The following is a 12,637-nucleotide window of genomic DNA, read 5'->3' as shown; positions in this document are numbered from 1 at the left end:
TGTAACAGATACACTGTAACATGGCAGAAGGCGCGGAGCAGTGATAATCTCGTTCGGTTTCTCTGTGAAGCCTGCTCGCTGCTCCACAGCTCCCCTCTTGGCTCAGAGACGCCTGACATTATTGGACGTCGTCACCCCATGTCTAAAAGTGTCCCGGCCTGTGATTGGCCCAGTGCGCTTTGGACGTTATTCATGCGCCTCCAGTTGGTATGTTTGAGTATGTGTATGGGCGCATGGTGATGTGAGGACTTCGTGAAAATCCGAGTCATATAGCGCTGAAAAGCTCTGAGTGTGTGAGAGCAGTGCGCAATAGCAACAATAGCCAGTCTTACAGTAAGTCGCCGACCATGACGCGCTGGAGCACCTTTACGCGAGCAGGATGTTCAGAGTTTGCAAATAATTACATACACCAGCAGTATTTCGGAGAGAAAAAAACAATGTTTTAATACTTATTTAGTCACATTTTGGATACAAACACAGGGCAACAAATTGGAAGTGGACTGAGAAAACAGAAGGCACGTTCTTCAAAGAAGCAGCGATGGAGGAGCAGCGGGATCTCAACAGCACGGATAGCAGCGAGGGAGAGAGTGTCTCTCCTTCTCCTGGCCTGCACTCGCCGCCTATGCTGCCTCTGCAGGTCGCTCAGCAGGCCCACAGAACCACTAACTTTTTCATTGACAACATTTTACGGCCAGACTTCGGCTGCAAAAAGGAGCACGATCTAGGACTGCGGGAGAGGGCGCAAACCTCCAGCCGAGAGCGTGTCCACCCGGTGGTCAACAGGCCAAGCCTTACCAGGACGCCGTGCCAGGACTCCAATTGCAGCAGTGACAGTACTTCGTCCTCTGTCTCCTCCACCTCTTTGACGACTCCCAAAAAGAGCAGTGGCAGTGGCGGAGGAGCCACAGCCGCCGCCGTCTGCACCGGGAGCAGCGGAATGAAAGCGGACGAGAGGACTAGCGGCGGGGCCGAGGAGAACACATCTTCTTCGCTAGTGGTGCTGAACGGCACCGGGGCCCCCACCCCGGAGACCCAACCTTTGCTTTGGCCTGCCTGGGTCTATTGCACACGGTACTCGGATAGGCCTTCATCTGGTAAGGCAATATGAAAAACAACTCTGGGTGTCCAGTTTCTTATAGTGGTGGAATAATACCACATTACTCGCACTTTTTCTACACATAACTTTAATTGCTGTTTTTTCTTTTATTTTAATAGTTATTTTAATAGATTTAATTTAAGAAATCGGGTTATGCTTGAAAAAGTAATTAAAACACGAAATAATGTAGTAGATTTACGGTCAGACAGACTCGAATCTGTTTGCATCATAAATAATTACTATGTGACATGTAGATCTTTGCATGGTGTTGTAAAATATATTTAACATGTACTGTCAGACCAGCCTTCCCTTTGATTTCTTGGAATTAAGTTTTTCTGTCTTTTTTAGATTCCTAGATTATGCAAATATCGAGCTGATATATGGACATATAACGTTAATAAAGACGCATAGGCTGCTCCATTGTTACAGTCAATTAGGATTAAATCCAAATTCACATATTTACGCTAATTTGATTTGATCCAGAAAGAAGCAGGCCTAGCGCCTGTCACCAGTCACCAAAACTCACGTTTTAAATGAAAACAGTAGATATTTGGAAAAGTTTTTTCTGACTTGTGTTAACCTTAACATTTTACATCATTTACTGAATCGATTTTATTTGGAAAATAAAATCAGTTTTTTTCTACTTGCGAGTGGAAAAACTGTAATAGTCCATTTAAAATATCAGTGAGCCTATAAAACCTGCCAAGTAAAGCGTCGTGTATGTGAACCTTTAGGTTCAGTCAAACATCTTATTCAGTGAGTTTCTGAAAAACGTCCGTTTATACAGATAGTCTTGTTAAGTGTGTATGAACAGCTTGAACCCATGACAGCGTTTCCTCGCAGTCTTTGGCGGTGTGTGATACACGGATCTACATTAACACAGAATATAATACAGTAATTTCCCTGTGTGGTCGCCGTGTATAAACGCGCGTCTTTTCATCGTATAACCTGTTGTCCTGTACGGACAACATCTTAATGATCTGCTGACACTAAAGCATGACGGAATAAAATACAATGTAAAGGTTTAATAACAATAATAATAATAATAATAATAATAAGTTTGCGCATGAATAATACAATAGCCAAAGTCCTGGCTCCATACAGAAGACATTTTGAATCCATTAACCGCCTGACTACAGCTGAAATCACTTTTCACCCAGATACAGGTGTGAAAATACGGAGGACAGAAAAGCTTTCCCCCATTTATTTCGCCTATTAACTGACTTGCTGTGTGGTACTAAAATGAGATAGGATGATGATGATGATGATGATATAAACATGGTTTATCAGTTTTAAGTTAATGTGTTGTAGTTCAGATTTGATTTCTTTTAGATTTGTAAAGAACAAGTAGTGTAAGGTATTCTTTGATCGACCAGCCTACTAATTGATATATGTGTACAATTGTAAACAGACTCTGAGGTTCATTCTAAACATAATTTAGGTTATATCTTATATCTGTGAAATTTGGTAGGGTGTCTTGAAGAAGCTGTCTCAGAATGGCAATTTAATACGTTTTGATTTATGAAAACGTCTCCTGTGAAATATATGTGCAGATTTACGTCAGTTTCTTTTCCATTCTGCAATAAGCAGCACCCGTACGGTGTTCTGAATAACACCTGGCTGTATATTCATCCCAAAAACTCTAAACTGTGTGCGTGTAGGGCGATTATCACACCTGTGTAGTAAATGTGATGGATTCGCGCTGCTGCCTTCATATGTGTTCACAACGAATCGGCTATAACGAGCTGATGCTACAGCCTTGAGTATCACTGCACTCCTGGGCCGCTGTCGACTACACATTATCACAGCTACATGATGCGGAGATTTCTACTGTGTAACTACTGTGTAGGCCCAATTAAAGAGACAATCACACATAATCCTTTGGGCTCATACACTGTCCAGACCGCTTATAATAATAACAATAATTACAAAACCCTAACAATAAGAAGAACTATAATAATAGGCAAATAATAATAATAATAATAATAATAATAATAATAATAATAATAAATCATTGTATTATTGTTATTATTATTGAAGTTATAATTCATGTGAACGCAGAACAGGAATGGGACTATTGTTCTCTATGCGCTGAATATTTATATTTCCGTTCTCCTGTCCTTTCGCACTTACTGCAGGCCCAAGGACACGGAAACTGAAAAAGTCGAAAAGCGGCAAAGAGGACAAGCGGCCGCGCACAGCCTTTACGGCCGAGCAGCTGCAGAGACTGAAGACAGAGTTCCAGGTGAACCGCTACATCACGGAACAGCGGCGGCAATCTTTGGCCCAAGAGCTCAACCTCAACGAGTCTCAGATCAAAATCTGGTTTCAGAACAAGCGGGCCAAGATCAAAAAGGCCAGCGGCTTCAAAAACGGGCTCGCACTGCAGCTGATGGCGCAGGGACTGTACAACCATTCCACCACCACCGTAAAGGAGGACAAGGAGGACAGTGACTGAGGAACCTGGCCCGCTGTTCACCGCTCTGCTACACAGACAAACACAGCCTGCTCAGTATACTGTAAATATAGAATATCTGAATCAATGATGAGGCTGAGGAGGCAGAGCTGAGCGGCTTCTTCGCCTCCTCCCCCTTTTCAGAAATGAATACAGAGAAGAACAGACAGACTCTCACTTGCCACCACCAAACCAAAGATTTTATCAGAAAACCGAGCCTGGACAGTTTCAGAAACATCAAAGAAAAAACAACCCATCCTCTCACAGCCATGGGGAGCGAACACCGAGGTTTTGTTTCAGGCGGTTTCTCCTGTTGCAGTGGTTGCGCACGGCGATGCTCCAGTAGCCACAGTCCAAACACTGCGAGAACATGTGGCCTCATAACACCATTCTTTGATTGTTTGTCTGGACCAACTAAGAATTGTAATAATAATATGGTCAGTTTTACAGCTAGGCCACATACATATGAAGTGTTGAAAAAAACTTTATAGTAGTGCCGCGGAATCATAGATAGTCTCATGGTTTTACCTTAAAAATGACTTCTGCGCAGGACACAATAAATTCCTTCAGGAATAGGCTAGTGTACAAATATTCAAGGCCTTATGTATCACGAACTTTTTGGGACAAGTAAAATTGTAACTAATCGGAATTATATAAGCTGACTCCACTATTTTGATACATTCAATTTGACATGTCCATAAATAAATTAAATAAATACACGATTCTGTATGTTCCCATCAGGATCTGGCGAAGATATAGAAGTATAATTAACAGAATAAATAAAAACAGAAGCATCTAGATATTTAAAAATAAACCTTTGTGGTGCGGTTGTTTGGGGGCTGACTAGGTATTTCTAAAAACCTTTATTTGGCCCTGGACGTCAGCACAAATACTATAAGCCCTATACTTAGTTTTAAAGGAATATGTTAGGGAGGCTACACATTACGCTACTATAGATTAAAGTGTGCGACTTGGGTCATATTCTATAATGAAGTAAGGTACAGGAAAACAAAACTTACCAAAAGAAGATACTTTCAATTCCTCACAACAATAGAAAGTTATATTCCTACAATGCAGTTTGTGTGGTACTAAATAGACACATTGGTTCTAAAGTGATTAGCTAACTCTTAGGGCATCCGTTTCCTGTAATGCTTCCATTTGGACCCAGAATAATTTCGGATTATTATAATATAATATCTTAAGATCTTTTATAATATTCTTACAATGTTACTGATTATAGAATTACTACAATTCTTACAGGGAGTGGGGTGGGGCATATATACGTAAAGCTTATACGCCATATAGCCTACACCAAATCCCAAAATGAGCATTTGGCCCCTCTGTGCGTAATTTCCTCTGGTGTTGCCTTATTTTGGCAGGTAGAGCTGCAAAGGCCTATAGGCCTGCAGACACGCATAAGTAGCTACTCCCTGGAAAAGAGAGGGTGGAATAAATTATGTACATTTAAACCATGTTTCCAAATAAACACTTTTATATTGGAAAAGAAGAAAAAACTCAGGAAACACACTGACCCATTTTTATCGGCGTGGATGACAGCGAATTTTCAATCAATAAACAGAAGTGTCTGCATGCACGTGTGTGTGGGGGTGGTGGTCGGGGAAGGGGGTCGCAGCTCATTGGTTCAAGTGAGTGGGACAACTGAATCCATATTCATAGGGAGAGGGGGCAAATTTATACTGCGAGACGCACCGCTATCAGCACTGTTCAAAGAGTTGCAGAGCATGAAATTGCCTCTCCGTCTGTGTTCACTCATTTTATCAGCAAGCCCACTGCACGACTGAAACAAAAATGTAGAAGCGCTGGAGCTACAGGAGAGGGAATCATTCTTTGTGTGTTTGTTTGTGAGACAGTCAGAAGAAGCGGCTCACCTGGGTCCAGGCCACATCCACGGCTTACAACCTCAACCCCAGAGTGACTATAAACAGTTTTTCAGCGAGAATTGATGGAAAAAAATAAATCAAACAGCCTTAAAGTAGGACTATATTTTAAACATCAACGTGAATAAAAATTAACATCAGAAATAATTATGCGTATTTGGATCGTTTTTTTTTCTATTTTCAGTTTCCTGTTTATTACATCTATCACACTAGCCTGCATAGCCTATAGTTAGAATTTGACCTGCAAATTATTTAATAAAACACTAAACACCCAAATATCAGTTCAAACTGTCATTCACATAAGTCAATTTGTTTTTACATATAGGCCATTATAGCAAAACGTGGGGTTCTAATAAGCATTTCGACCGAAGATTCTCCTACACTAATTATGTTACAAGAAAATATATTATTTTAAATTTTAAATAGGGATGTTTGCAGGACTTGGCGTTTTTTTAATGTGAAGATAACAAACCGTAAAATAAGCTTGAATGGTTAAAATTAGAATAACACATCCCTCTAAAGTTTTATTTCACATTTATAATGGTTTAGCCTTTCCTGAGATATTATCATGTTTTCATCCATCATCCCTACCCCCTTATTCCTAACCAGGGTCACAGGGATCTGCTGGAGCCTATCCCAGCTCTCTTTGGGTAAAAGACAGGGGTCCACCCTGGACAGGTTACCAGTCCATCACACGCCACATAGAGAAAAAATAACCTCACACACTCACACTCACTCCTATGGGAAAACTAGAGTCACCAATCAACCTGACATACATGTTTTTGGACTGTGGGAGGAAACCAGAGTACCTGGAGAAAACCTACACAGGCACAGGGAGAACATGCAAACTCCACACAGAAAGGCCCCTGATAGGTTTCAAACCAGGAACCTTCTTGCTGTGAGGCAACAGTGCTAACTACTAACCCACCCAGCTGCCCCCACCTGGTTTCATCCAAAGTAAATACATTACTTTATTACTCTCTAAATGACTAAATTACAGGAGGAGGCTTTTACTTTTGGGGAGGTCATTATTTACTTAGAGTGTGAGGGAGAAAGAGAGATATAAACAGATATGATGTTAAAACTGGAAAATTGCACTCTGCATTTAACCCACCCAAAGTGCACACACACCATGCACACACCCAGAGTAGTGGACAGCCATTGCTGTGGCACCCAGCAATGGCTGGGTATTGAAGGCGGCTATTTACTCTGTCCAGGCCTGAGATTCAAACCCACAACTTTTGTGTTATAAGTCTGACTCGCTAGCCATTAGGCCACAACTAAGACTCCCTGTTGGGGAATCGAACCTCAGTCATCTGCATGACAAACAGATATACTGTCCACTATACTAATGAGGACTGAAGAAAGCCGTCAATAAGGAAAGGTGCAGCTTAACATCAAGAATAGAAACATGTCCTGCATTTATTACAAGCTTTAACTTACATCGCTTTAACTTACTTCTTACTCTTCAAGCTTATGTCATGTAAAATACTTTGTATTGCTAAAGTGATGGTTTTTCAAGTTTTGTACAAAAAACCTTTATTTTGTAGCAAAACATATTTTAAAATACATAAAAATATTAAAATATAATTGTTTTTATAATTTTAACATAAACTCTGGATATGATAGACAGATAGATAGAATTGTTTTGGACCAAATTAGTTATCAACTGAACATCTTGCTAATGACCTGGGTAACTCCCCCAGCCTCCAGAGCCTAATACTTTGCCCTATAGGATGAGTTTGTCTCTTCTATGCGCTCAGGAGCCTTTCCAAAGAAAGCAATCCCCCTCTTCATAAAGGAAAGAAAACAGAGGCGTAGATCAATTTGTCAAATTCAAAGGTAAATGTTGTGACGGGCTCACTGGATCTTTGCCTCTACCTGTTTTCTTTCACTCTGCTGTTGGCTCCAGATCTGTAAGGGAAGAGCAGTGGTGGTTATCGCTCATATGCATGGTCTCTGTAATTATCCAATCGAAACCAGGCAATAGGATAATGTAATTTATTCAAGTCTCAGTCCTGCTTTTTCTTTCTTAGAAGCAATGTGTGTGCATGTGTATGAAATCACAGAGTATGATGAAATTTCAAAACAATTAGACAAATTAACATTTCCCCATCACTTACACAGACTTACACAAACTTGCATGCGTTTGTGTGTGTGTGTGTGTGTGTGTAGTAGTGGACTGTGTTTGTACATATGAAACAGAGGGTCCACAGAGTATAGACGCTGGCCATGCAGCCAGCCCTATGGCTACAAAGCAGCTTTAATTTACATGCAAATGAAGGTAATAAACAGCCAGGCAACACAGCCACCGCTTCTGCCCTCCTTGTACAGTATCACACTAACCCACACTAATATATTCATAAGAATAAAAAAGGGATCTAGCTCTATAAATGTAGGTCAGTGATGTTTTTTTAGGTTTACAAAATATTGAGACCGACCCAGTATCAGAACAGAAGCAGCATGTTTTGTCACTTCTTGTGTCACAAACAAAAGAGATTATTGAAGTGCACATGTTATTTTAGCGTGTTGGGAATGAGCAGTAAACAGGCATTCTAATTTTACATTGGCCATTTGTAAATGTGAGGAGCAAAAAATCAGATTAATTCAGGACTCCATCCATCCATCCATCCATTTTCTATACCCGCTTTTCCTGAAAGCCAGGGTCACGGGGATCTGCTGGAGCCCATCCCAGCTCTCTCTCGGGTGAAAGGCAGGGGTACACCCTGGACAGGTCACCAGTCCGTTGCAGAATTCAGGACTCAAATCAGATTAAATATCCATATGTACCATATATATAAATCAACAAATATGCTGTAAAACAAAAAAAAAAAAATGAAACAAACATAAAAAATCATGTAAAACATGTTTTTCTAAGGAATATTCTGGTTTATGATAAAAAAATAGACATATGTCTACATTTTAAAGCACATTTGACCTATTTTTCTCTCTCATTCACAATGGCCCAACAATTCATCAAAAACAAATCTATAAATATTGTCAGTTAATTTCTTTACTTACCAGAAAAAAACATTCTTGATATAAAAAATACAAAAACTAAAAATCACACTTTTCACAATTTTATCGAGTCAGAAACTTGAGATAGACCTATTCCAGTCAAAATGGAATAAAATGGCATTAATGTCATTCATGTTTTTCTTAAGTAATGAATAAAGATATATTTTGTTTCAACACTTCTCAGTTGGAATTTAAAGTAAAGCAGCCATTTTCAGACTGAAGATTCAGACTGTGACAAATGGAAAACATTCAGCAAAATGTTTTTCTTGTCAGAGTAAAAGGGTCACAAAGAGCATGTGTACAGTGCTTCAAGCAGCTTGGTTACAGTAAGGGAACACAGCAAAAAATCAGTTCACACTGCAGACAAAGCTATGTAGCACTAACCATTTGCAAGATGAATTTGATCAAAACATACAGTGTCATGGAGCGTTAAGTAGCTGCCAAAACAAATAAATAAATATTATAAATATAATACAATAATATATTATGTATCATATACTATATTGTTATATTATATATATATATATATATATACATATATAATATAATAATTTACTCCGGGTACTCTGGTTTCCTCCCACAGTCCAAAAACATGCATGTCAGGTTGATTGGTGAATCTAAATTGCCCGTAGGAGTGAGTGTGAGTGTGTGAGGTTGTTTGTCTTTGTGTGTCTCTATGTGGCCCTGTGATGGACTGGTGACCTGTCCAGGGTGTACCCCTGCCTTTCACCCGAGAGAGAGCTGGGATAGGCTCCAGGAGATCCCCGTGACCCTGGCCTTCAGGAAAAAGCGGGTATAGAAGATGGATGGATGGATAATATAATAATAAATATTATAAACACATATAAAAAATATTATAAACACATAGATACAAACATAAGAGAGAGAGAGAGAGAGAGAAAGCTTTGGACTTGGGAGTGACAGAAACTCCCTCTGTTCACACCCTACACCCAATAACTTATCCATCCTTCTTTGATCCTCAGCAACACACACACACGTATGGACAGCAAGACGGACAACAAGGCAGTGCTTTACACACTTACAGGCTTGTACACGGGTTTTGAATGTGCATGCACATACACAGTGTGGCTGATAGTGGTGCTGGAGGAGGGTCTACATGCCTTTCTCTGTCTACCAGCCTGTCACCAAGTGAGCTGTGAGGGCCAGGAGAACACTTGTGGCACAAAGGGCCGCCGTTGTTGTATCATGGGTGAGTAACAAAAGTGACATTGAGATGTACAGGCCTCCCACACTGATGGTAAACATGGTGTGTGTGTGTGTGTGTGTGTATGTGTGTGTGTGTCAGTCATTGTGCTACTGGTAGATATTGTATGTGAGTCAGTGTCGATTCAGTAACCCTGATATTTCATTAATCAAATATTGTTTTGATGTTTTGACCAGCCCACTTGCGATATGATGAAGGTTCTTCCAATAGGAACAATAACCTGATATCATATGGTACATTGTTTGCATTTACAATATTCATTTGTTGACTTGTTGTTTTATATGTGTTAGAAATGTCTCCTCTACTACTGTGGTGTAGTGTCAATCAGACTTTATAGGACTGGCTACAGTATAAGAAATTTAATTTTAGTTTTAGTGCCCCATGATAGTGTTAAACTTTCTTCAGTTGCCATAATTGCTATGTTAGAAATCAATTAGTTTTAAAAAGCTGCTTTCAGGCAAACCCTAGTGCAAAGACACACCAGTGTTTTGGGGTAATAATGCCCCCGCAATCCATCCTCTTCTCAGGCCCCTGTTACCTCCTAGACAAACCATGCACACAGGATTAGTGCATCCTCAAACTGGAGCGTTTCAAGAAGCAATGGTTTCGATTCCACTCTTCAACAGGACCGCTATTCAGAGGGCTGAGCTGGGCATCCCCTGCTGAGGTGCCATTTTGAGTCAATCAAGCAGGCAGGTGAGTGTCACCTAAAACCCACAGTCTGTTTGAAGTGCTTCTGATTTGGTTTTTGGATCGGTCATGCGAACCATGAGTTGGTTCTAAATGCATAACTTGCAGACTATCACTATTAGTGTGCTTTAAACTGATTTGGTCTGTCTGTGTTGTGTCACTGAGCATCCTACAATCTTTAATTACATAAGGCTCCAAATTCAGTACATCCCATCCAACATCATACTTGCACTTCAAACCACAAGAGGCAGAGTACCAAAACACACCAGGATTTTATATTCCAGGTAATGCTGTAAAACTGTGTCTGCCACTTCTTTTGAGTGTTCACTATAAAAGGTTAAGAAAGTAATAAGAACTGACAGTGCAGCATTTTCCCAGTTTACAATCACCAAAGATTGTCCAACAAAAGAGCAGCACTGTTTATGCATGTGTAGCCTGGTTTGCACACAAGTGTGTTAGATTTTACAAAAGGAATTCATAGAGAACCTTAAACCTCTTAATATGAAAAGTGATATACAAATTTACAGTAAAAAAAATAATTTGAGAAATTTGTTCACCATATCAGAGGCCATAGCAGAGACTCTAAATAAAATTGTTTTACAATAATATTCACTTGAAATTAGAAACCTCTTATGCCACCAAACATTTTCATTTGCACAATTTGATGAAAGGCAAATATACATCTACATTTTTAAATTTACATAGGTATGGAGCAATAAAGGAAATTGAATTAATTTAGAATTAAAGTTGTATTTAATCTACTTTTAATGTTGTAGTTAAATAAACAAGATTGAATTTGAATTCCAAAATGTTCTTCACTTTGCCTTTTATGCATATGAGGCTTAATTATTATATTGGTCTTCAGATGTATCATTTTTGTTTGTGTGAAATTCCTGCTTTGCTGTAGTACATGTTGCATAAATATTAATGAATGACTGGAAGGTGGTTTTCCATCACCACAGCAGAGCATGCAGTTATCGAGCTGTCAGCGATAGATAATCGAGGCAAAGGCTTCTCTGCATCATATGAAAATACTGCAGCAGGGGCCTGCATGCACCTCCTCCAGGACAAAATAGACTTGATACTGAATCTTATCATATTCTTGCCTGATAACATGTTACATAGTGTTTACAGTAAAGACTAGATGGACAGGTAATACTGAGCAACAGAAATCAGTGATTTAAATCACCAGTATATAATTACAATGTTTTAAGTAAGCATACACACACACACACACACACACACACACACACACACACACACACACACACACACACACACACACACACTCAGTATTAATATACTTTTTTTATTTTAGCCATGAACAATAGCATTTTAATACACACCATGAATTGTGATATATAATCACAATACAGAAAATATTTTTATTTTAAAATACAGATCTGCAAATATCTTTGTGACCACAAGATGTTACTTATGGTCTCTAAATTCCAAAATGGCCTTGGTCCAAGTTCCCTGTCAGAACTCATAGATCGTCTCATTCAAACTTTTGATAGTTGCAACAAAAACTAATCCACTAACTAGTAAGGCAGTCTTTTCCTTTTGGGTCCATGAAACTGGAAGTCAGATTGCATTAGATTGCTCCAGCATTAGGGGTATATAAAGCATTTATTTTTGATGATTTTAATTAAAGTGTCACATTGTTGATCTATAATTATCTGTATGTTTGCATGCTGTACTGTGAAGAAAAGTGAATCTTCACTGGAATGAAATGTGCTTTATAGATCCATTTTGCTTTACTTTTATGTGTGTATTTTACATTGTCTTCTAATTTCTGTAATTTGTTTGTAATATTTAAACACTACCCACAACATTGTTTGGGTTTTGTCTATATTTAACAACAGTAATGTTTAGTCAGCTTTACAAGTACAAATGCATCTCAAATCTGATGAGTGTCTAACAATATCACTAGAACAAATATGTTGATATTGATATTATATCCTTACTGTGCATATGACAATAAACGCCTTAAATCTTTGAATATTAGATGTGATGGATTCTGCAGAAATATTTACATTTTCATTGTTAACGTTTTGAACTCTTAAGGTAAATATTTTAACTGTAGTATTAAGAACTCATTGTGGTTATGTTGAAAAAAAGTCAAAACAACAACACGAATACTTCGTCTGAGAGCAGGGACCAGAGTTAAAGAGCTGCTCTATGTCCTGTGGTGCTAAGGAACATTTGCAATGAGCATCTTGTGTGTTGCAGAATTATTACTTATGAATATGTAA

At 39.0% G+C, this 12,637-nt stretch overlaps 1 protein-coding gene across 1 annotated transcript; it reads left to right on the top strand.

Moving 5' to 3' along the window:
* The first annotated feature begins 258 nt into the window (after positions 1–258).
* Positions 259–3,554, top strand: LOC113123694 (homeobox protein engrailed-1-B-like). The gene is made up of 2 exons (XM_026295927.1): positions 259–1,094; positions 3,235–3,554. The coding sequence occupies exons 1-2, from the start codon at positions 539–541 to the stop codon at positions 3,552–3,554; spliced, it is 876 nt and encodes a 291-aa protein (XP_026151712.1). The 5' UTR covers positions 259–538.
* The last annotated feature ends 9,083 nt before the right edge of the window (positions 3,555–12,637 follow it).

The sequence above is a fragment of the Mastacembelus armatus genome, chromosome 21, assembly GCF_900324485.2.
Source record: "Mastacembelus armatus chromosome 21, fMasArm1.2, whole genome shotgun sequence".
Taxonomy (NCBI): Eukaryota; Metazoa; Chordata; class Actinopteri; order Synbranchiformes; family Mastacembelidae; genus Mastacembelus; species Mastacembelus armatus.
This window is presented reverse-complemented; position numbering and strand designations above follow the sequence as displayed.

Coding starts and splice junctions, on each gene's coding strand:
- LOC113123694 (XM_026295927.1), top strand. CDS start 539: ATGGAGGAGCAGCGGGATCTCAACAGCACGGATAGCAGCGAGGGAGAG. Junction 1,095..3,234: donor CTCGGATAGGCCTTCATCTG/GTAAGGCAATAT, acceptor CACTTACTGCAG/GCCCAAGGACACGGAAACTG.